Here is a 24,336-nt window from a genome sequence, read left to right as displayed (position 1 = left end):
AAGCCAAAAGGAGGGGTGCGCTGAGCCCGCAGCCCGTCTCATGGGCATGGCCCGTGACGAGGTCTCATCCACGACCATGGCCACGCTGAGGTCCATCACTGTGAGCTTCCCATGGTGGCTGCCAAGGACGTCCCCACCATCCCGTCTCCCGCAGCAGGAGAGGCCACAGCTGTTTTTCCCATTGCCAGGCTCCCTTTGGCACGGGTCCCAGCCAGGCCTCGCCCTTTTTCCTTGCTTTTTTTCCCATTCCAAGGCCACAGGGAAGAGGCGGCATGCCAAAGGGGAGCAAGGAGCAAAGGTGCTGCAGCCATCCCGGGCGTCCCACCTGCCCGTTGCTGCCCGTGTCGGGGTCCCGGGCCAGGACCACGGCGATGCGCTTGCCCACAGCGCAGTCCTCGGCCACGCTCACCGACGAGTCGGAGGTGATGTCGAACTGGGGGCTGTTGTCGTTCTCGTCCAGCACCGTGATGGTCACCTGTGGGCAGGGGCCAGGGGGTGGTGCCACGGCGAGAGTCTCCCTCTGGGTTGCACTTAGCCAAACTGCGGCAAATTCAACCCAAAACAAGGCAAAGGGACATCTCTACAGGGGTCCCTCGAGGGCCAAGCTGAAATCCTGCAATGCAGGAGTGCGCAGGTGAAGAGCCACCCTGCATGCATCAGCCATGACTCCACCGGCCAGGAGCTCCTCCAGGCCACGGTCTGGGCTCGAGGCTCCTTGGCTGCAATCAGCCTGAGGAAATGCGCTCATTGCGCACCCTAATTAAGGGGCTGCAACACTGCGCACAAGCGAGCAGGGAGGAAGAGCCTCTCTGTGCTGGCTCTAGGTGCGGCCGGGCGCGATATCCCACAGGAAGCCGGCGGTGCGAGCCCGGGCCGCGCACTTATTGTCGCCGCCGAAAGGAAGAAACGGAGCTGGGAGAGCCCATGCAGAGGCCGGAAAGGATGCTGCCCCCACGGGGCAGTGCTCGGCCCCATGGCGCGAGCCGGGCACGCTTACCTTCTGCCGGAGCGGAGAAAACGGGGAGCCAGAGAGAAAGACAAGCAAGCGAGAGTTAGCGGGCGGACAACAGCAGGGTGCCCAGGATAAAGGCTCTCAGCATAAACTGAGAGCTTTTAAACTCACCACCGTGGAGTCAACTTTTGGCCCCCCATCGTCGGCCACCACCGTCAAGGTGTAGAAGTCCCCCTTCTCGCGGTCCACCTGGCCTTTGACCGTGATGACACCCTGCCGAGTGGCAAGAGCTGTGCTGAGCACTGGCACCGCATCCCTCATGGGCAAGCGTGCCGGGTGTGGGTGACCCCCCCACGGTGCCTACTCACGGTGACCCCGTTGATTTTGAACAAGGAGAGCGCCTGGGCGTTGGTGTTGGGGTCAAACTTGTAGGTGATCTGGTTGAGGTTGTCGATGGAGCGGGCCTGCACCCTGAGCACCTCAGAGCCCAGTGGGATGTTCTCCACGATGACAGCCTCATAGCTGGCGTTGGAGAACTGCACGGCCTCATCCAGCTCATTCAGCAGGCTCACGTACACGCTGCAGAAGCCCTGGTTGTGTGGAGGCGCCTGGTCCGTGGCGGAGACGTTCATCAGGTAGCTCGTCTTGGTCTCGTAGTCTAGGTACTCAACGGTGGTGATGAGGCCTGTGCTCTCATCGATCTCAAACTTCCCTTCCGCACCCGACAGGATTTTGTAGCTCACCAGCCCACCATTCCCTGGGAAACGACCACGAAACAGCCACTTAACCAGGGCTCCCCTACCCCATGGAGGCATGGGGCTGCTGGAGGAGACGCTGGAGGAGACCCTTGCCACTCGCCCCTGGCTCCCTACCTGTGTCGCGGTCCGTGGCTCGCACCACGGCGACCGATGTGCCTATCCCGGCCGTCTCTCGCAGCCCCAGGCGGTTGTACTGCCGCTGCGTGAACACAGGCACCTCGTCGTTGACGTCCTCCACGTAGACGATCACCTGCAAGCCCCCCACCCCGGGGAGAGCACCAGTGAGCTGGGCACCGCTTTGCCCAAGAAGGGCTCAGCGAGAGAGTCGAGTCCGCTCCATCCTTTCCTGACCAGCACAGAGATAAGGTTGGATTCTAACCTTGCTTGGAGCACCCCCTACTCAAGCCCTTGCATGACTGCACTTTGGCTTGTGAGGACATGGGGAACCTTCTTGGTGGCTGCTGCCCTTCCCCTTAGCAGCCTCGTGAGCAAACGGCCCCGTTAACCTGTGTTGACACCAAGCATTGGGCACATCCGCGGTGGCCGTACCCGCACGGAGCTCCTCATGGCTCCCTGCTCCGTGTTGTACGCCTCCACCTCCAGCACGTGCGAGGAGTTCTGCTCCCGGTCCAGGGGCCGCAAGCCACGCATCAGCAGCCCGCTGCTGGGGTTGATCCGAAAGTGGTTGTGCTCGTTTCCTGCTGGGGGGAGATGGAAGGAGCTGCTCCATGCAGGCTCCTGCTGCAGAAACATCTCCCCTCATCCCCAGCGCAGACCACGCACAGGGTCACCATGCTCACCCTTGACGATGCGGTACCACACTTGGCCGTTCGCGCCTTCATCCGCATCTGTGGCTTTCACCTTGGCAAGGGGGAAGGAGAGGATGGTGAAGAAAAGAGATTGGAGACCGTGACAGATCCCCAGACCCAGGGATGGGCCTCCTCTTCTTCACTGCACGGCAGCGGGGAGCAAAGTAAAACCCTCTCGATTACCTCGACCGGCGCCCAGCACGACGCACTGGCCACATCGTGCTGCAGCCCATCCCATGGGATGCATTTTGAGTGCATTCAGCCCTGAGCTGCCACTTCATTGGCAAAGCCACCCCCAAACCCTGCTGCCGGAGTGATTTGCAGCGTCCAGCACCGTCGCGCGCCTGGCGCTGGGCCGATGCGTGCGCAGGTGTGCGAGCGCTCCTGCCCGCCGTGCTGTGCCCGTCCCCCGGCGCAGCTCGGTGGCCACAGCTCGCCACCGTGCAGAGCTGCGGTTTACAGGTGTCTGCTGAAAAATGGCTTCAATAACGGAGCAGCAGGCGCAGGCAAGCGCGCACGGCAAAGCCCCCCGGGCTTGCAGCCAAGCTCGCGCTGTAGCGCGCTCCCCTCCGGCCCTACATGAATGCGGCATTCAGCAGCGCTCACTGAGCCTTTCAGACCCGCTCCAAGGGGGCCCACAAGCGAAACAAGAGCCCCAGCTCTTCTCTCCCTCCCTTGCCCCTGCTCACAGCTCCTTTGCATGCACGCACACATTCCCCCTGTAAAACCGGGGGCTGTGCTCTCCCAGCACTGTGTCTTGCTGTCACGGGGCAGCCCAATGGGCACAGGAGGGGACCCCAGAGAAGGAGCACGCCACGTGCCTGCACGATGCTGCTGGCAGCCGCGATGTCCTCGGGCACGCTGGCTTCATAGCTGCTCTGCAGGAAGATGGGACGGTTGTCATTGACGTCCAAGACGGTGACGTACACAGTGGCGGTGCCCGTCCGCCTGTTCCCAGCGGGGCCGTTGTCTGTGTGGGACAGAGAGCAGAGGGGGCTTGTACTCCATCTCCTGGGGGTACAAAGGGTGCCAGGCACACCTCCACCAACCTCGCACCTCCCCTGGGTTAAAAGTCTCCCCTCCACAGTCTGATACAGGCACTTGTTTCTCCTCCCCAGGCAAAACCCCACATCTTCTGCAAACAAGCGCATCATTATAGGGCTCTTGGGATGGTGGCCAAGAGGCATTGACGTGCCAACCCTTTGCCCATGCCAGGTGGCTCCAGATTAATTGGCAGCCACTGAGCCAAGGCCTGGTCTGGCATTAGGGAAACGATGCTGCAGCAACAGGAGGCTCCCCTGGGGCGGGGCAGGTCCCAGATTTATTGTCTCTAACAGTGGTGGTGGAAGCTAGCCATGATAACGGGTTGTGACATGTCTGGGGAAACCCTCACCGATGGCCTCCAGGACCAGCATGTACGACGCCGTGGTCTCCCTGTCGAGGCTCACGACTGTCCTGACCACCCCGTCTCGAAAGCCGACGCTGAACTTGCCATCCTGGTTCCCACCTGCAGAGCAGGACAAGGACAATGGCCACCCATGCCAGCCCCTGGTGCCTCTGTGGCAAAGCAAGCGGGCTGTTGAGCTCAAGGGCCACCAGCACACCCCGCTCTGGAGGCCCAGTGCCACCCATGTGCTTTGCAAGCCAAAGCACGGCCAGGGGCATCCCCTGCCCGCGTGCGGCAGCTGCATGACGCCGGCTGGCCGAGGGCTGCGAGTTTCATAAGACATTGAAGGAAAACCCATGCAAATCAGCCTGGGAGCTCTCAGGCTAGCTCACATGAGTTGCACCCCTGCTGCTTTGCTGTAAGATGCTGGCATGAAGCATTGCTCCCCGCGGGGCCTTCGCACCCGTGATGAAGTAGCTGAGCTCAGCGTTGAGGCCGACATCGGCGTCCGTACAGTTGAGCCGCACCACCTTGAAGTCCCGGGCCACGTCTTCGGGCAGCGACACGTTGTACACGGCCGGGAAGAAGGTTGGGTTCTCATCGTTCATGTCCAGAACTGAAACAGGGAGCAGAGCTCAGTGTCCCCCGGGGTCACCTGTCCTTCCAGAAGCACCACAGGTCTCTCAGCAGTCCTGCTACTCTGAGCGTCCCCATGGGTCCTCTGTTTGCCATGAGCTGCTACCCACCATGTCGTGGGACCAGCCTGCAGGACCTGTCCCCAAGGCTGCGAATTGCCTGGGTTGCCTCCATTGCCACCATCACCGCTGCCTCCACAGCTCCCTCCCAGCCGCCCTGCCCGGAGCGGGCATGCCCACCTCTGACGGTCAGCGTGCTGGTGGCGCTCTTTGCGGGCACACCGGCGTCGCTGGCCACCACACGCAGGTAGTACTCGGAGATCCTCTCCCTGTCCAGCACCGTGGTGGAGCTGATGAGGCCGCTGCTGCCGTTGATGATGAAGTCCATGCGGGGCATGCCCACCTGCATGCGGTAGGTCACCTGCCCGTTTGGGCCCTCGTCCAGGTCGATGGCCACTACCTGGTGGAGAGAAGAGCGAAGTGGCCTCCAGGCACCCCTATGGCCAATAGGCATGGGTTGAAGCAGGCTGGGAGAAATGGTCCTCATGCACATCCAGGGATGCACTGGGCGAGCCACGCTCACCTGGAAAACAGAGGAGCCTGCAGGAAGGCCCTCGGCGATCTCAGCAACGAAGGGCAGGTTCTGGAAAGCGGGATCGTTGTCATTGAGGTCGAGCAGATTGACGAAGACCGTGGCGCTGCTGGTGGCCCGTAAGGGTGGCCTCCCACCTGCAGAGCCCGGGAACATGGCAGGTTGGGGCGTTAATGTCCTGGCCTCTTCCCATCCCCAGGGAAGAAATCGAGATGAATCCATAAAAGCCACTAGCAGGGGTGGAAGGTGCCAAGAGGAGAGGGAAGGAGCCCAGGGCAAGCGGAGCGGGTGCTTACAGTCTGTGACGGACACGACGATCTTGCGCATGAGCTCTGCTTCCTGGGTGTTGGGGTTCTCGCGGTCCAGCACGACACCCGTGGTGCGGATCTTGCCCGTGGTGCTGTTGATGCTGTAGAACTTGTTGGGCGGCCGGATGCTGTAGAGCACAGTGCCGTTCTCCGCCAGGTCCGGGTCTATGGCCACCACCTGGGTGCACATGGCACAGAGGTCAGTGGCACGGAGGCCACCGCCAGCAGACACGACAAGCTGAGCTATGGACAGAAAAGCTGGAAGGCCCTGAGCAAGGCCTGAGGCTCCCATGGAGCACAACCCTGTTGATTCTCTGGTGTCTAGGAATGGGGTTGGGCTCAAATGACAGATTTTCCCATTGCAGACCAGGAAGGAGTCCCCTTTCCTCCATCCAGCTGCCTAGTCTCATGCAAACTGTACAAATTTTGCATTCCCCTGAAAGAAGCCAGGAAACCCAGAAAGTGCCGTCATGGAAAGCGATGCAACTTGTGCTGCCGCTTAGAAAAATTTGAAAATAATTCATTTTAGAAATTCTTCTCATAGCAGACGTTTGTCGGCTTATTTTTCTCTCTACAATATTTTTAATTGCAGGCGACATTTACATAAAAAATACAAAAGAATTTGTGACATTTGCAGCTTCTACAGCTCCTGCTGTTTGTCCTGCTGCGGAATTGCTATTGCGCTGATTGCCTGCACCATCCCGGCAGGTTCCTCCAAGCACTGGCCAGCCCTCTGAGAGCAAGCCCGGCATCAACCCTTGCCTTTCATGGTGTCTCTGTGCACCTACCGTGGTGACATCCGAGTTGGGGGGGGTCATTTCCACCAGGTTAATGAAGTAGGGCTCATCCTTCCATGCGGGATAGTTGTCATTGATGTCCAGCAGCGTGATGTTCACCTGCAGGAAAGACAACCAGCAAAGCCACCGCCGTGGACATCAGCTCAGCTGCCCATGAGGTGGCAATCAGACCCAGCAGAGCTGGAGCGAAAGCTGCCGTGGGCATGGGAAGCATCTACTGCTCCATGCCCAACATCTCCCCAGGGGGACAAGGGGCTTGCACCTGGGTCATGTTATTGGCACTGATTTTCTGTGCCAAGTCTCACCATCACCAAAGGGCTCTTTGAAGAGGTAGTATGGCATGTGGGACCTTCCCTGGGCACTGATGTCCCCACTTATCCCTGCATTAGCTGCACGGGGGCTTGCTTTGCTCCTGGGATGCCGTGCTGCTCTTTGCGGTTCTTCCGAGGAACGAAATGCTGGTGCCACCCCGTGGCAGAAGAGGCGAATGTGGAGACTGTGGTCCCAAGGGATGCGTCCAGTGCTGGTTCTCAAGGCCACCCTCAGCCCCTGAGACCTGGACCCTTCGCCCCAGCTCCAAAGCACACAGAGGGAATGCCTCTGAGTCCTGGGTATACTTTGCTCTCCTCCAGAGCCCCCAAGGGAACCCGGCATCCTCCAGGCTGCACCACTTTGCCCAGCCAGAGCTGAGATGTGTCTCCGGGAGATTCAATAGGAAGCTTCTTGTTTCCTATTAGGATATATACAGCTCCCCAGGGCCCTCGCCGCTGGCAGCAATTATGTCAGCGAACTCCTGAGCACAAATGCTGAATTTCTGTGTGTCGCTCTGTTGCCTGGGGCATCTATTCTGCAATCACACCAAGGATCCCCAGGGAAAGAGAACCCAGACGCTGTGCCATCTTCAAGCTGGCAGGGTGCCATGAGCAGGAAGCGATTGATCTTCGGCTTCCCACTTGCTCTCATATCCAAAGACTCTTGCAAACCCTTTGCAAAGCTCTTTCAAACGACAGGTGGAGCGTAAGATCTGTACAAGATGGGTACCTCTCTCTCCAGGCTTGCGAGGGCTAAGGCAAAACCCTATTACCAGAAGGTTTAAATGTGCTGTACAATGGCCTCCGCCTCCACCGGTGCTTTCTGCAGAGCCCAGGAATCAAAAGCCGGTGGGAAGCCCTTGATCCGGGCAGTATTTGAATAGCAGTCATCAGGAATAGCCAAGCACCCCTGCGGGTCACCAAGGAGGCGCTTTCAAGAGGCACTTACGAAAGGAGCCCGGTGGCAGGAGGAAGAGGTGCCTGCTCCCAGCGCTCCCACGTGCTGCTGCGTGGGCGCACGAGGCGGGCGCACAGGGCCCTGCTTCATCAAGCGGCTCCAGGGTGCACGAGAGCTGACCTGGCTTCAGGGTTAAGCCCCTTTTTCATGCCTGGACCGTCCTTCTGCAAGGGCTTTGAGCAGGGATGGGGACAGCAGATGCCACCACATGCTCTTCACTCGTGCTCATGACCCAGCTAAATGCTGCACCAAGCACAGCTCAGACCTCCAACGAAGGCTGTCTGGTTGATAACAAGGCTCACACTACCCGGTGGCCCCAAATTACCCCAAAATCACAGCCCCCGCTGCAAGGAAAGCCTAGGTCCAGCTGGAACAGAGCAGAGGCTGCACTCACCATAGCAATGCCCGTCTTCTGGTAATGGCCCACACCTCCATCCACCGCCCGCACGATGAGGATATATTCCGATTTGGCCTCTCGGTCCAGTAAAGAAGTTGTAGTGATTTCCCCTGCGGTCCCAGGAAAATGAGAGGGAAGAGAAATGTCAAGGGGCGCCTCCCCATCCAAAGCATGCGTGCAACAGGAGACGCTCCAAAATGGTGAGCAGATCCTTCACGAATGGGCATTAAGGGTTGTGCTTCCCATCACCTCCCGCATCGGCTGCGCTCAGCTAATGGAGCTGCTCCATCTTCCTCCCCCTCTGCTCCCTCCCCTCCACATCCCACCACTGAAAGGCGAATGGCTTTCATCCCACCACTGAATGGCTTGCTACGGAGACACTTGGATGGGAGGTGGAGAGCTCATCCACCAAGGGATCGGAGGGGCAAAATTAATCTGAGTAAGAGAAATTTGCTCAGGTCAAAGGCCTTCCTAAAATATATTTGCTTCCATACTTTTGTGGCACCGATTAATTCACAGGCTGGAAGAACTAATCACAGGAGCAAAATTCTAAGTGTGCACATGTCGCAATGATGGATCTGTCCTGTCCTCAAAAATGCATCCCATTAAGTACACCTCTGTAGGGCAGGTCCAGCCCTGCAATGTGCACACATGGCATTGAGTATCTCAGGTGCCCCAGGACACATCACTGCCACCTTCCTTCCTTCCTCCTGTCCCAGGGCATCAGCACAGGGCTTCACCTGGGGAGCCCTTTGCTTCCAGGGCAAGCCCAGGGGAGCAGAGAGGAGGTGGATGTGTGATGGAAAGGGGAGAGCCTACCGGAGCGAGCGTTGATGCGAAAGTGAGAGGACCCTTCCAGTGAGTAGATGATGGACTCCTGTCCGTATTCCCTGGAGCGGTCCATGTCGGTGGCATTCAGGAACAGCACCGTCGCTCCTGGTTGGGGCAAGAGGCGTGTGGCGCAGGCAGCAGTGCTTGCTCCTTCTCCTGCCGCTCTCAGCCTTGTTGAGGCTATGACCTCTGCCAGGTCTTTGGGCTTTCCTCCTCATTTCCCCCAAACCATGAGCACCGCAACCCAGAGCAGGAGCCGGGACGCATATCCCTTACCTGCCATGATGTCCTCCGCGACGGTAACAACGTAGGAGGGCTTGCTGAATGTCGGCGGGTTGTCATTTTCATCCTGCAGCAAAGACAAGGTCGGGACCCCACGTTGGGTGAAGACAGAGCCACTGAAGAGCTGCTGGGGACACCCCTAGCTACAGGACGGGCTTCTTTTTCACCCATTTGTGTTTATCTGGAGGGATTTCATGGCTGTTTGCAGGGACAGCACTTTCCAAGAGCAGGCTGGCTTGCTTAGCAGCGTGCTCCCCACAAGCTTGTCTCGGGCAGAGCCCATGGATGTCCTGGGAAAACCAGCCAGAAGCAACTGCATGAAGCATTCCTTGAAACAGAGTTAGGGACCAACTTCAAGATCCCCCATTATTTAAATGCTGCTTAAATAATGTTAAGCACCAGCCTTAAATGAACCAAACTCGGAGGGAAGGCTGGAGCTGCCAGAACGCTAAACGCCGTGTTTTGGGGGCTGCTCCGCAGACATCTTCTACCTGCAGAGCGTTGATGGAGAGGCAGGCTCAGCTGCCGCCGCCTCCGAGCTCGGCATCTGAGGCAATTTCATGTGCCAGCGGTGCCCGTCGCACTGTAATTAAATCGCCGGCCTCCGCGGTCTTTGCCTTTAATCAGCTCTCGCAGCGCCCGGCTTCCCACAGTGGCTCCCTCCTGCTGCCCGCGAGCGCTCCGTCTTCACGGAGCGCCGATGGCAGCGGCGCCCAGGCATCGCCAGCCTGGTCCGCACAGGATGCTACATTAGCGGGTATGGGTGGTGCCCATCCTTCCTTAAAGGCAGGTGAGCTCCAGAACACTCCACCACGGCCCGTCCAAGCACGCGGCAGCGACTTGCTAGTGATATTTCCCAGGATGCTGGTATCACGCTCGCTATTAATTCCAGCCCAGAGGCTCCCTCCACAAAAGTTTCCTGTCCCCTAATGGGAAACCCATGGGGTGAGTTTGGCTTTATTAAAAGCCAGCAGCCAAAGCATTGGACAAAAATGTCCACCCTCCAATGCTTGCTCCCGTGCTGCCTCTCCACATCTTCTTTCCTCAAGTGCCACTGTGAAATACTTCCTCTTCCTCATTTTCTTCCTCTCTCTCTCTCTCTCTCTGTTTCTTTATTTTTTTTTCCAGTTGAGAGAAAAATCCCTTTGGTTGAGAGTGGAGAAATGTGACAGCTACTTAAACCCCCCGAGTGCACAAAAGAAATCAGAAAGAGGTGACCTTTTCAGGAGGGCTCTTTAGACGCATGTGGTTATAGAATCTGAAGAGCGGATGGGACCTGCTCAGGCACTGCTACCCCCAGCACGGGCACAGACGGGCGCTGTACTCACAAAGACCTCGATGGTGACGGGAACGGTGCTGTTGAGCTGTGGGTCGCCCGCATCCTTGGCCATCACGGTGAGGTGGATGACGCCGTTGGAGATCTGCTCGTAGTCGAGGGGGTGATTGACGCTGATCACTGCAAGAGCGCAAGCTCTTTCTCACAACCTGCTGCTGCGATTGCACGCGCCGAGGTGCCCTTACGGCACTGTGCCCCCGGGAGCCGGCATCGCTTACCTCCGTACCCCTCCGACACGGTGATGTCGAAGTAGTCCGGGAAGGCAGACGCATGCACGATGCTGTACGTGATCTGGTTGTTTGGAGGGGAGTCTTCGTCGGATGCCTGAGGCAAGAGCAGATGGGAGGGAAGAGCTGAGAAATGCCATGCGGGAGAACCAAGGGAAGGGAGGTGCACGCTGCTCCAAGCAAGGAGGAAAAGTGGACGGTTCCTTTGCTTTCCTTGTAGCTGCCTCAGATGAGGTTTCCCTCCCCACTGCACACTGCCCATGTGGAGCCCCAGTGCAAACCAGCCTCTCCTCCCACCCTACACCCAGAACAGGCTCTACCTGGGCCACCCAGAGCATCACCCCTGGGAACCTGTCTGCTTCATTAAGCAGAGTGCAGTGATATCGTGCCCTGGAAGAAGCATCAGACCTGGAAACACCTCACGGGCATGGCTGGAGACAGAGGAAATGGAGGAGAAGGAGATGAAGGAAGAGGAGATGGAGGAGGAGGAGAAGAAGGAGGAGGAGAAGGAGCAGGTGGAAGATGAAGAGATAGAAGAGGAAGAGATGGAGAAGGAGGAGGTGGAGGAGGAAGAAATGGTGGAGAAAGCGATGGGGGAGAAAAAGAGGGAGAAGAGATGGAGGGGGAGGGCATGGAGAGGGAAGATATGGAGGGGAGGACACAGAGGAGCAGGAGATGACACCCATCTCCTTAAAGAGCCCTGGTGGAGGAGCTGATCTAGTTGCTCACCCGGAGCCGGAGCACCTGGGCGACAGAGGGCTCATTCTCCCGCAGCGCCCCCAGGTAGGCCTCCTTCTGGAAGGTGGGCACGTTGTCGTTGACGTCGAGGACGTTGATCCGCACGCGGCCCGCCGTCTCCTCCCCACCACCGTCGCGGGCAATGACGGTCAGGGTGTAGCGCTGCGTGGCCTCAAAGTCCAGCCGCGCAGTCAGCAGGATCACGCCAGTGTCCTTGTCCAGTGAGAAGCTGAGAGGCCACAAAGGAGACCCACCCCGAGGCCCCAAATTGGTCAGATCATGACATACGGCTTCGGTAGAAACCTCAGGTCAGAAGTGCTGGGAAACCTGCTTTGGGCCTCACTAAGCTTCAACGGAGGCTTGAAACCAGTCTTTAAGATACCAGCTCTTGGTTTGGGCCTGCTTTTTGTCTTTGGCCACGCACCGAAGCCAGCAGCTCTCATTCTTCCCTTGGGTAGACAGCAGAGCTACCAGCCTGAAGCTCATCCCTGCCCAGCTTGGTGGACAAAGTGGACATGGCCACGTCCTCAAGCCCGGCTGGGTGCAACTGTCCATGCTTGCAACTCCTTGGGAAGCTCAGAAGGAGATTTTTAGAGGACCGAAGTTACCTTTGCTCCATACTTACCGGTCAGGATCATCGCTGAAGAAATAACTGACTTCTCCATATGTGCCCACATCGTTGTCGGTAGCCTAGAAAAGCGAAGCCAAAAAAACACCCAACTAAGTGAAAATGGTTATGGAAACCTTACAGCACGCACGCGACCAAAACCTTGGCAATTGGCGCAAGCACTGCGCACCCTTCCTCTTGGCATCTTCTGCATTTCACCTACAAATCCGTCACAGATGGTGGCTTCTCATTGCCCCATCCGCCCGGATCGGCACCTCTCTGCTGCCCCATACTCCAGCTCTCATCGGGAGCCAGGCTTAGATGCTGCTCACAGCCCGGCCCCAGCCTTCCTCTGCATCCCGGGTGCAATGAGCAAGCCAAGATTTATGTGTGCTTTAAAGTCTTGCCTCTAATGAATATATAAAATATGCATGAGTGGCAGCAGGCAAAAGGACCAGGAATTTTTATTTTTTCAGATGAGGGAAGTGGAACAAAAGCCCCCAAACGCCCTTACAATTTGTTCTTTCCCCTAGAACATTTCCTAAATGGGGTCCTGCGAGGATTAACGGCAGCCGGACAGAGCAGGCACCATCGCGAGGAGGATATTGGGAGCAGCCGGTTGCAGCACCAGCTGCTTTGCAGAGCTGCTGCCCCTCTCCGAGCGTGGCCCATCGGCACGCGAGCGCGCGCACATCGCCGCCGGGCAGGCACCGCGATGGGGAAGGGAAGCAGCTGGCCCGAAGATACCGGGGGCTCCGCAGCAAGAAGCAATCACACGGCTTTACGGCTGTGCATCTCCTGCCCGGAATATTAAAATGGGATTTGCCCACTGGAGCCTGCAAAGGTCAGCGCAAAAACATGGGGCCGCGGCTGTACTTCGATGAGCTGTCACCGCGCGGCCCCTTCCTGTGGCGCGTGGCCACGTTCCCTCACGCACCGCATCCCCCCCGTGCAATTTTGCGTTGTCCTCTCCCCCCGGCACCTGCAAGCACCACCGTGGGCCCTTGTGAGCATTTGTGAGGTTTTCCTGGCTATGAACGGCCTCCCTGCCCGCGCGCCCCGGCTTGCGAGCCGGAGCGAGCGGGAGTCGGCGTGCAGGGATCCGCGGAAAAGGGCATGTCGCGCAATTTGTTCAGGAAACAAGAGCAACGTCTGACACGCTGTAAGGATTGATGGAGCAGAAATCTACATGGGAGAATTCATTTTTAAAGAGCTCCGCAGAGCGCCGGCGATGGCTCTGACATTCATCACGTGCCGAGCCCCGCTGAATGACTCCGTAAACTGCCCGAGATTAACTCTGCTCGCGGCAGCTCCGGGGATGCTCCAGAGGATGAGCAGGGAAGTGCTTAAAGAGACATGAGCGCGAAGTGCGCGGGAGCGAGCGCACGCAAGGAAGTTTCGCTTCTTCCCGGCTTTCTATCCTGGTTTTCCAGGAGGAGGAGGCAGATGCCATAGCCCAGCGAAGCTGCCGGGATGCAGCTCCCGATGGGAGATTTCTTCCCCACCAGCAGGAGGGAAAGCAGCAATCAACCCCCCTGTGAGCTACGGAGCTTTTCCCACGTCCTCTCCCAGCCCTGGGATAAGATAGCAGCCTCCTGGCCAGCCTCTCATGGCTTGAGTTGATTTTTTCAGGCTGTGATTTTTTTTTTTGACTGTTTTTTTTTTTCACCACCTCTGCACTCCAGAGCTGTGTATTTATCCTGACAGCTCCATCAGGACGCCGAGAGGCTGCGAAAGCTGCAATAAGCGTCTCTCTCCTTAGCGCACGGGCTGTCACAGCTCCCATTCCTCCCCATTCCGGTCGTGCGGATTGATATTTAGATTAAAGAGATAAACGCAGCCAAAGAGCACTGGGCCCTGACAGAGGACGGGGATGCAGGGTCCGTCAGTCATGCTGCTACCTGCTAATTCCCTCCTCCCTTTCCCTTTATTTTCAGGCATGGTTTGATAAGGATGTTTAAAAGGAACAAGAAGAGTGAGCATATTTCGAGAAAAAAAATAAAGGGAAAGACGTGCAGGGAGGAAGAGCTGCTCACGTTCAACTTTCCGGGCAATCTGCAATCTCCCCTTCGATTATTTGACTATTTACCATTCCACGTGCTTGCCGTTCTCCCCGCTCCCTCCAGATAAAGGATTCAATTTTCTCTTAAGCAGTGGGGAAATTGGAAGCGATTTTGTTCCGCGCCAGCGCTGCTGGGCTCGGGGGCTCTCCGGGGCAGCGGGATCGATGGAGATGCCAATGGGGGCCGGGGCGGGAAGGGGGGAGATGCCTGTGGAAAGCCCTCCGCATCCCAACGAGACATCCATCAAGAGCCTCGGCACAGGGACATAGCGAGGGGAGACCAAAGGGAGGTCGGACTAGCGGGTTGTCTGGTCGGGTTGTTTAACTGCTGGCACTTTCTGCCCTGGCTACCAGCACATATTGGGATACCTTTTATTTCCCCCACTCCCTGAAACAACTGCCACAGGCTGCCACAACAGCCTTTTAATAATGTAACAGAAAAGGGCAGGGAGGGAATTTCACAGTTCCTGAGCAGGCTGGCAGCCAGCGCCAGGAGCATGAGCTCTGTGCCCTGAATTAACTGGGGTCCTTGACATCCCTAGGCAGCCAGTGGCTTTGGCTGGGTTTTCCACAGCTCCAGGGAAGTTCTCCAGATGTTCCCACACAGGCACGCGATGACCTGCACCCCTATGATAAATGCACTGCACGGGCAGAATCAAACACTTCCATAGATGGATGGACAGCAAGAGGTGGAGGGAATGCCAAGCAGAGAGCGGGGAGCAGGCAGCGCAACCCCCTGCATGGGAAGTAATCGGGATTTGCCCCAGGAAGGCTCAAGGAGTCAAGGACCAGCAGCAGGGAGCGGAGAGCCTCCAGGAGCAAGCCATGGATGCGCGAGAGCAACCCCAGGCAGTGGAATGCCCCTACTCACATGGACCCTGAGGACGGTGGTCCCCACGGTGGCGTTCTCAAAGAGGCTGACGTTGTAGAGGGCCTTGCTGAAGACGGGCCGGTTGTCGTTCTCGTTGATGAGGCTGATCTTCACTCGCGCAAAGCCCACGTGCTCGGGGATGCTCTCGTTCGCAAAGAGCTGGGAACACAGGGGAAGCGAGCGGCACGGCTGGAGCCGCCGTGAAGCGCTCGCCCACGCCGATTTTAACGGGAGAGGCACCAACTCCCCCGTGAAACCCCTGGGAATGGTCTCAGTTGCTTTGAAGACCATGGAGCTTGTGCTGTTCCTCCCACCCCGCATCCGGACATACCGAAAACTCGTAGCGAGGAATGGTCTCGAAGTCCAGCGGCACCGCCACGCGCACGCGGATGTCCGCCTTGCCCTGGATGGATGTGGGCGAGATGATGAAGTGGTCCGAGTTGTTGCCCACCAGGTAGACCTCAAAAACACTGTTGGGGCCCTGGGAAGAGGAGAGAGGGACAGTGACAAGCAAGCAAGCGCCCGTGGAGCGGCAGGTTTGTGGGAGTCACGAGACGAAGCGGAGACATCAAAGAGAACCCAGGCTCTTTCGGGGAGGGATAATCCACCCCCAGCCGGGCTGGGAGATCGGCACACAGATACCTGCCATCCCTAATTACCAACCTGCCGAGTGCCTCCGTCCTGCCGCGCAAGCTCGTGGGAAGGGCACTACGTCTGCCTGCCAGGAGGGCCGCTAAGGCTGCTTGGATTATTTATTTTGCTATTTATACGTATTTTTTTGTTTCGGCCCCCCTGCTGCTCTGCCTCCCCCCCCGCGGATGGCCGGGAGCCGAGCTGAATATTCATGCTGTTATCAGCTGCCCAGCAGAAGGGGCTGGCGCGGCCCCTCGCAGCCCTCTGCTCCGCGGCAAGCAGAAACCAGCCCTGGCCACCGAGAGGGGCATCTCCTCGCCCTGCTCCCTTTCCCTTTGGTCCCGAATGCTGAGCAGCGCTGACTGCCCCTGTTCTGCCACGTTTGCACCGAAACGTGCAAGAGTGCATGAGCGGTGGAGGAGGAAGGAAACAATAAAAAAAGAGGTTTTCAAAAGCAACGAGTGCCTCTTTGCAGGGTTTGGAGGCCTTTGGCGTGCCTGGGGACAAATAATGCTTAATCCTGCCTTTGAAAGCACACGGGTTATTCTTGCCACCCACTCCGCGGCCTTGAGCTCAGGCGCCCTGCGATTTGCCCAGCTCTCTCCTGCGGGCTCCCCGCACCCCGAGAGCCTCCCTTGCCCGAGACCTTCACGTCTGCTGCAGCGGCGTGCTGAACCGATGCGGCTGAATTACACCCATGCTCCAAAACCCAGACTTCTGCCCAGTGTAAATATGTTTTTAAGTGCTCTGCTGAATCACTTCATCTGGCTCCTTCCAAAAGCAATCAGTCAACCTGCTACAAAACCCACCAGACAAGAAAAAGACCCAAATCCCACCATTTTAAAATGCCTCAAGGTCCAGCAGCTGGATAGCGATCTCTGGAGGGCAGCATCTGGGCCAAGCAGGACCTTAATAAGCCTGAAGAAACCCCAAACAGCAGCAGTTTGGCTTGAAAAAGAAACCAGCCTGCAAAGGAGCTGTCTGGGGAGCCAGGAGGAAAAAGAAGCTCTTGGCCAGCCTCATCTAGGTTCTTTACGCAAAGCTTGAGGCCTTGGCAAGGTCCTCCAGCACCTGGCCTTCGGCCTCAGGCAACACTCTTCCGCATCCCTCTTAGTGCAAAGGTTGCAGGGCTGCAGCGAGTTTCTGAATGGGAATCACTTCAGTAAAATGAGCGTCTAACCAGAAATGATGACAGGCCCTTCATTTCTTTCGCATAAACAGAAGTGCTACAATGTCCTTCAAGCTCCGATCTGCTGACATCTCTGAGGAAGCACGGCAACGTCGCGTTCAGAAACCACCCTCAGTATCTGTCATATCCATATCTTCCTTATTAGTAACTGACATTTTCCAGAAAAACAGCCTTTTTATCTGCTTAGTAGCTCATTGCTCCTCTCCCGGCTGAACTCATCACTCTCTGATGGTGACATCAAGTCACACGGAGATGACGAGTCCTCATCATAAGAAAAAGCATTGTAAGGATGCAGCTAAGGATGCATCACAAGGATGCCCCACATCCTTCCCTGAACTCCCACCATGGTCCAAAGAGGATTAAGCAAATAGCAATGGAAGACTGTAATCCTAAACTTGTTTTCACCAGAAAGTTGGTATCAGGCTCAAACTGCATCTCAGTGCAGATCCACGACGTGTTACCTTACAGGGGATGCCCAGCTGGGATATGGCACGGGGGGGCACAGCAAACCCAGCACAGAGTGACTACGTAGACTGCAGCTATGGCCACTGCAGGTGGCATCTCACCTCATCCTTGTCCTGCACCTGGATGAAGAGCGGTAGGGCGAAGCCCACCTGGGCCAGCTCAGGGATGGCCACGCTGTACTCGGAGCTGTTGAACTCAGGCGCGTTGTCGTTGAGATCGATGACGAGGATATTGAAGGTGGTGGTGACGGTGGCGTTGGAGGGTGTGCGGTCATCATTCAGCTCTGTGCCCTGTGAAGAGAGAAAGCACGTTTTGGGTGCAGGGAGCTCCACCACTCACATAGCTCTGCTCGCTGCCCTGCCAATCGATGACCCTTCCTCCTATGGCACCGATTTTCCCCCAGCCAGATCCATACTTCTAAATGCGCTTCCAAGCAGCTGCCTGGCTCGCTATTGATTTTAATCAACGGAGGAGCTCTCACCTTCACCGTGAGGACGAAGCCCGCGCTGTAGAAGGGGTTCTCCCGGTCCAGCGGCCCATTGAGGGTCAGGGCTCCGCTGATGTAGTCCAGTGCGAAGATGCTGTTGGTGTTACCTGGCAAAAATAAGAGCAAAAATAAGGCAAGAGGGAAGTGGGAACCCTCCATCTCCATCAGCCACGGCCCAACACTGGAAAGGGCCATTTTAAGAAAGCAGACCCCAAAGCTTTAACGCTAATAGCTGTCTCTCAGCCAGTCGCCTTCCTTCAGTCTCGGCTTCCCACGTTCTCGCTCTAATTTACGGTCGAGACTTTTCCCAGTCCTGCCTTTGAAGGGCACGCTGTAAGATATATTGGAAGGTGCTGCTAGGCATCCAAATGCTCCAGGGTGCTGTGCTGCCACTGTAAATTCTCCGTAGCCGGGTGGTCTTGATACACTCTCCTTCGTACAAAACCTAACAACATATATTTTTAATTCCCCCAGCTTCGCTCTTCTGCTAACAGGGATGTGCTAAGTGACAGATGAACCTTCTGGTTGGAAACAGGTCAACAGGCATGGTCCAAATATTTGATGCAAAGGACTAAATGCGGCGCCTAGCTCCTATCCTGAGAAATTGCCGCATGCCTAGTGTTTGAGCACTGTCATTTTTGAAGGATAGAGAAATGAATTAGGGACCCAGAGGCACTCCCAGGCTGCACATCAGAGCTAGTTCTCCAGCTCAGCCTCCCAAAAGCTCTTCGTATGGAAGATATACATTGGGTGCCCTCCGCGGCACCTTTCTGCTCACAAAGAATTGCCAGACTTTGCAAATTAGCCTCCGGATGGAAAGAGGTGTTTCCCGGCACGTCACTCAGAGTTGTCCCTGATCTCTTCCGCATGCCAGTGCTGCACTCCCACTACACAGCAATGCAAATTCCCAGAAGATGCTTCCTTGGGAAAAAAATCCCCCTAACTGCCTTCACATTTCTTCACCTTCGAAGCAAGGGAATAGAAAGGGTGGTGGTGGGGAAATAGTTAGTTTTGCTTTTTGCTTCCTTGATGGCCCCTCGCTCTCTCTGCCCTCCAACTCCGTACAATTCCTTCTGGCACATCCCTGGTGCCTCCATCAGCCTCCTGAACCAGCCAAAAATCCCCAGTCCAGGTTAAGTGCAGCCGCCGGTGCGGACAGTGACAGCGGCCGATGGCTTTCAAGCCATTTGCCAGCTCATCGAGGGGTGGGTGGTAACGGGGGCATCGCTTTTGGAGAAACGCTGCTACGACAAGGGGTTTTATGGACGAGGACCATAATGCTTAATCGCCCTCACCCAACTCTCTCCATTTAGAAAGACCATTAAAAATGCTGGCTCAAAGCCAAAAGAGAGAGAGAGAGAAGGGGGGAAAAAAAAAAGAAAAAAAGGAGACATCAATGTCTCTTCCTTCCTCCCTACTCCTTTGGCCTCCGAGCATCGTTTAAAGCCAGAGGAGGAAGAGGTGTAGCTAGTCCCCACGTCTAGCTTGGAGACCCATCGTCCAGGGCAGCCCACTCCCTCCATGCCAGATATTTTTCCAGCACTCCCCAGCCCCCGATGGAGGGCTATTTGTCCTGGAGCGCTGCAAAACCTGGGGCTCGCCGAGCCGCTGAGCTGGGTGCGAATGACTTTCACGAGATGCGAAAGGGGAAGCCATCGCACACCTTGCGCGAGGATAATTTATTAATCAAAATGTGCTCCGTCAGGGCTCTTCGGCACCGAAATAGATGCCGTTGGATGTGGTTCACAGCACCGGCAACAGACACAGTTATCATTGGATAAATAGTCCATCAACTGCTGTGACCACCTCACTGCTCTTCACCTTGAGTTTCTGCCCCTGGGCACCGTGCCGAGAAGGGTTCTGGGGCAGATTTGAAGAAAAAAAAGAAAGAAAAAATGCATGAAACACTGGTTCAGTTCCCTTTTTTTAGAACCAAACATCCAGCACTGGAAAATTAACGGAGAGATTTATCACTGGCTGTACAAAACTGCTACTGGAGGCAGTGAGAGCAATGCTTAGGCATCGGTGAGAAAAGCGAAACCTGCGGAGTTTAAGGGTTCCTGATCCGGGTGTCATTCATCATGTTAAAGGATGCTGAACCTCGCACCGCAACATCTCCCCTGGGCGCTCTCAGCACTGCGAACAGACGGCAAATAACCCATGCCAGCAGGACGACAAGCCTTAACGCTCTTGTTGAAACGAGGACGTTCCTTCCTTCCCCTTCCCGCCGTCCTGCCTTTGTGCTGCCTCTTCCCCTTGCTTTGGCAGGGATCACCATCACCGTTCCGCTCGGAGGCGAGAGGGATGCTCTTCCAAGGTGCGCCCTCTGCTCCCACATCCAGTTTAAGGGATGCAGGGAATTCAGGTCAAGTGCACGGATTGCCATCACCTTCCCATCACCTGTTGCAGCCGGTGAGTCTCCCGGAAAAATCAATCTCTGTTAGCGCGCAGAGTTCCCCTAAATGAAAAGCCTTATCTCGAGCAGGTCACGTTATAGCACAAGTCACCGGCTTTGCCTGGGAAATGAAAGATGATGAGGCAGAGTCCCCGGCCTAGAGGCTATCTCCATAAATCTGCCAAAAAGGCCCCATGGATTACTTTGCCTCGGGATTAATTATCTGTCCTTCAAAGGGAGCCCTGACCTCAGAGGCTGAACATGTCCAACCTGTCAAACAGCCCAGGAACTCCAGAGTGAGGGGATGATTTCACACACTGGAGCAAGGGCAAGACACTGGCTGGTGGCCAGCCATGCTCTCCTTTGGGACAACCATTCCCCAGGACCTCCATCCCCAGCATCATTGCTGGAGGCTCCTGACTCGTCTGGGCTCAGTCATCGATACTTTTCTCTGCTGCTCTTAATCGAGTTGACCCAATTCCTGGCTTTCCTAGCTGTGTTCGGTCCCAGGAAGCCAAACAACAGGACTATGAACAAGAGAAGCTTTACAGAAGAACCCAAAGGGACTGCGGCTCAGTTGTAGCTCTCTGGTGGCTTTGGGCATTACAGAATTGGACTTTGCATTTCCAGTTGAGTTTTCTTCTTAAATGCCATTTTGTTCCATGGTCTTCCTTGCAAAGTGCCTGGAAAACAGCATGTGTTTTCATCGCGTCGTACACTCCTTTGACCGGGAGGAAGGGAGAGAGACAATTTAATGGATTTTTCCATATAAGGGATGGAAATAAATCCGGGTGCTGGGCCCCGGCAGGCAGGCTTTTCTGCCACAACAGGACGACTCAACTAGGTCTAGCCAAAGACGTGACACATTCCATCAGGGCTTCTATATGACTTCAGACTTAACGGCTTGGTAAACTGGCTGCATAAAGTCAGATCTCAAGTCTTATTTTTACATGGTTATGGTTAATCTTTTAGTTTTATTGTTTTCCTGTCATAGCAGAACCTTGCGCATGGAGATAGCTATATAAATAAGTGCGTCGGCAGTATATCCCGAGGTGCGCACCGGCGCACAGCTAGCAGAGGGCTGGAGATGGGAAGGACAATGGCAATTTCAAATTAATCTTTGTCTCCTACCTCCAAATCATGCTAATGTTCAGGATGCTAATACCCAAGGAATGATAAACATCCCGGCTGCTTTCCAACATCCTCACCAACTCTTATCCCAGGCAGGCGCTAAAACCCGAGGGGGAGATTGCTCCCCACTTGGGGAATGGGACTAATGCTGCCATCCTCTTCCCCTGAAACACAAGTCCAAGGGCCAGGTGGAATTATTATTTCTACTTGCCATTTTTCACCTTCGTTTGCGGTCACTTTCTAATTTAATTTGCATCCTGGTTCCCACATGCTAGGCAGTTTTTCCAAAAGCGCCGTAAAATCTGACCAGCTCAGGCACAAAAGCTGCCCACTGACCTTTACCATCGTGAGGGAGGAGAGCAGCAAATTCATCAGCCTTTGCCTGGCTGCCAGAAAAGGCACTTGCTTTGGGCGAAATGGATTTTGGAGAAGACGAGACAAAACCAGCCGGCCAGCCAGCTGTTTGTCCGTCCATCCGTCTGTCCACAGGCTCATTCCCTCCCGGCGCCGCTGCCTTGCCGTCCGGTTTGCAAAACACTCTGCAATTCTCCTGTCCTCGGCTCGGCAAAATCAAATGCAAAGCAGTTTAATCCCTCGTGGCTTTGATGTGTTCTGCACGATCCTCTAATGCGATAGCTGCCCCCCACCGGGCCAGCCGCGGGGCGGGGATTAAGCTATTGGCACACGCGAGCAAACGCACGCGTGTTCGCACGTACCCGACTGCCTGTCGGTCCCCGCGTCGCCGCCACCGAAAGGCTCTTTTGGGGGGTGCTTGGGAAGCGGCATCGTGGCCATCTTGCAGGAAATGCAGATGTTCCTTCGAAAGGAAGCCTTGGCGCACGCTCCGGGTGAAAACACAGGATCCAGGGCCTCGCTCGCTTGGAGCTATGCATCAGCCTTGACCTTCTGACTGAGCCCCATTTGATCGTGATCTGATCCATGCGTTCAGCAAGTCAGCGCTCTACAGACCCTTTCTGCAGGTTTTAGCCCTCAAATACAGACTACACGAAACCCGGAGCTCGTTCTATATCCGGGGGGGAGCTACATAGGCAAAATCCTGGTGCTTTTGCTGCCACAGAGCCCTCAGTTGCTTCCAACAGAGCTTGCTGCAGGAGAAATGGACATCCAAGAAGGCCAAGGAAACAGAAAAAAATCAAGCACGCAATGCCAAATACTCCATATCTCAGCACGGCCACACAAGCAAGGAGAGAGGAAGGGCAGCCTTTTGGCAACGAGGGCAGGACACCCACTCTGTGTGACTCGCTGAGAGTAGGACTGGCTCCAAACCCAAGCACCAAACTAGCAGAGGCAATTGAAGATCAATACCTTCATCTTGGAGAAGAACCCCCTTTCCTCTCCTCTGGCCTGAGTTGTGCTCCTATGAGTTCTCCATTAATTCATGCCAGGGGACATTAGAATAAATCACAAGGAGATTTAGAGGAATAAATCATCTCTGCACCTTCAGAGGCAGGCTGACCTGGATGCCTGCAGCCAGCATCAAGGGATGTGGATCAAAGTTGGAATCAAGCCATCTGGACCCCAGAGGTTGATGAGGAAGCACCAGGGAGGACCTGTGCCACTCACCTGAGACGATGGTGTAGCCGATGCCCCTGGGGCGCCCCTTGTCCTGGTCTACAGCTGTGATCATCCTCACCGTGGTGCCCTGTGGAGGGAAGAAAGTGGAGACGTGGATTGCAGGGGATGTGGGAGCAACGGGCCGGGCCGGAGCTCAACAAAGAATGGCACTTGGGCATCGGTTCCTCCTTGCTAGCCCCAGCAATGGCCAATGCACCACATTTGCCTGCCCACTGGACCACCAAAAGGTCCTCCGCTCCCCTTGCCTCCTTCAACCAGGCACCCGGGGCCACCAGGGATGCACGTGCTGACCAAGCCTCTTATCGCCCCGTGGAAAGCTTAATAACGCCAAGAGCTCCCCAAAACACCAAGAGACATAGGAGCGGCCAAGAGTTGTCTTCAGGTCTTTTAATAAAAACATTAAGCGCTTCTATCAGCGCTGTATTTCCCCTGCTGCACTGCAGTGAGCCCGGGCGAACACAAACACACACACACACAAAATTAATGTAGTGTGGAAAAATTTACAACTCAGCTGTTCTTGTTTTCACTGGTTGATTAACAGTGGGAAAAGCAGCAATCTTTTTTTTTTTTTTTTTTTTGCCCTCCAAGAAAATGTCAGCAGAGGCATTTGCATCGCTAACGCGGGAGCAGACGGGACAGCGGCATGGCGCCGGCCTGGCCCTCCATCAGCTGGAGACCAAGCGCCGGTGCCTCTGCTGGCTCCACTTGGACATCCTCAAAGGTTCTGGGATTTATAATCAGGTCGGGGCGCAGCCGCGACCCAAAAATGGGGCTTTCAGGGCCGGGCAGAGTTGCCGCAACCCCCAGGCATCTCCGGGGCCATTTCAATAGACTCCTTAAGTAAATCCAGGCTATTAACGGAGAACATCAGCCATAAATCCCAGGTCGCTGCCCTTTGAACGGCGCTCGGCTGGCAAAGCTCAGTGGCCGTCCGAGAGCCGCTAAATCACTGACGGCAGCGCTTTTTCGTGCTTGAATGCGTGAGACAAGGGGGGGAATGAGAACAACGGAGCCAGAGATGAAGGGGAGAGGAACAGGGCAAAAAAAAAAGGAGCAGGAAGGGAATTAAACTATGAGGAATGGAAGGCAGCCCTTTGAACATCCGCCAAGTATTTGGGGTTAAATTGTGAGATCTCCTTTCCCCCTCAGGCGGCTTCCAGAGAAGAGGTTGGACAAGCAGAGGAGAGGTCTAAGGGTTTCTCCATGTAGTTGGTGGCAATTTTTGGTTTTACGGTCAGGAGTAACAACTGACACAGAGTGCCTCAGAGCATGAGCATCATCACAGTCAACAGGAGCCATTCCCATTCAGAGTGATTCGGAGTTTAATGGGAACAAGACATGATGTTCCCTATGTTCATTACCCTCAAGGAAGCTGTGCTGGTCATCAAGTACATGTGACAATCACAAAGTGCCCACCATCCCAGCAGAGCTAGTGACCTGAGGCCAGAACCCAAAACCAGACTGAACTCTTGATTGATGCAGTCCCAGGACAGAAGAAGTTGGCCTCTCATCAACCACATCTCAACAGCCTCCATGTCCTTCTCTAAAACCCCTCTAAACCACGCCACTGTGTCTTTTCCTA

The 24,336-nt window shown here is 55.8% G+C and overlaps 1 protein-coding gene across 1 annotated transcript in view; it reads right to left on the bottom strand.

Annotated features, from left to right (window-relative positions):
- CDH23 (cadherin related 23) overlaps window positions 1-24,336 on the bottom strand; it is a 72,714-nt gene that overhangs the window by 20,827 nt on the left and 27,551 nt on the right. Inside the window, exons 8-33 of the mRNA XM_088524936.1 lie at window positions 22,743-22,821; window positions 17,627-17,739; window positions 17,247-17,435; window positions 15,190-15,339; window positions 14,859-15,017; window positions 11,944-12,008; window positions 11,310-11,547; window positions 10,572-10,677; window positions 10,346-10,473; window positions 9,012-9,084; window positions 8,724-8,840; window positions 7,902-8,014; window positions 6,230-6,337; window positions 5,430-5,619; window positions 5,125-5,270; window positions 4,782-5,001; window positions 4,370-4,522; window positions 3,913-4,026; window positions 3,341-3,489; window positions 2,511-2,571; window positions 2,260-2,408; window positions 1,825-1,960; window positions 1,321-1,709; window positions 1,124-1,225; window positions 998-1,000; window positions 326-475 (exon numbers count right to left, since the gene is read on the bottom strand). Of these exons, the coding sequence (XP_088381062.1) occupies window positions 326-475; window positions 998-1,000; window positions 1,124-1,225; window positions 1,321-1,709; window positions 1,825-1,960; window positions 2,260-2,408; window positions 2,511-2,571; window positions 3,341-3,489; window positions 3,913-4,026; window positions 4,370-4,522; window positions 4,782-5,001; window positions 5,125-5,270; window positions 5,430-5,619; window positions 6,230-6,337; window positions 7,902-8,014; window positions 8,724-8,840; window positions 9,012-9,084; window positions 10,346-10,473; window positions 10,572-10,677; window positions 11,310-11,547; window positions 11,944-12,008; window positions 14,859-15,017; window positions 15,190-15,339; window positions 17,247-17,435; window positions 17,627-17,739; window positions 22,743-22,821 (3,600 nt within the window). The remainder of the gene's footprint in view (window positions 1-325; window positions 476-997; window positions 1,001-1,123; window positions 1,226-1,320; window positions 1,710-1,824; window positions 1,961-2,259; window positions 2,409-2,510; window positions 2,572-3,340; window positions 3,490-3,912; window positions 4,027-4,369; window positions 4,523-4,781; window positions 5,002-5,124; window positions 5,271-5,429; window positions 5,620-6,229; window positions 6,338-7,901; window positions 8,015-8,723; window positions 8,841-9,011; window positions 9,085-10,345; window positions 10,474-10,571; window positions 10,678-11,309; window positions 11,548-11,943; window positions 12,009-14,858; window positions 15,018-15,189; window positions 15,340-17,246; window positions 17,436-17,626; window positions 17,740-22,742; window positions 22,822-24,336) is intronic.

The sequence above is a fragment of the Tinamus guttatus genome, unplaced genomic scaffold (genome assembly GCF_059628265.1).
Source record: "Tinamus guttatus ecotype Peru unplaced genomic scaffold, ASM5962826v1 Tinamus_guttatus_pri_ptg000023l, whole genome shotgun sequence".
Lineage (NCBI taxonomy): Eukaryota > Metazoa > Chordata > Aves > Tinamiformes > Tinamidae > Tinamus > Tinamus guttatus.
The sequence above is the reverse complement of the archived record's forward strand: the minus strand, read 5'-3'. Positions and strand labels throughout refer to the sequence as shown.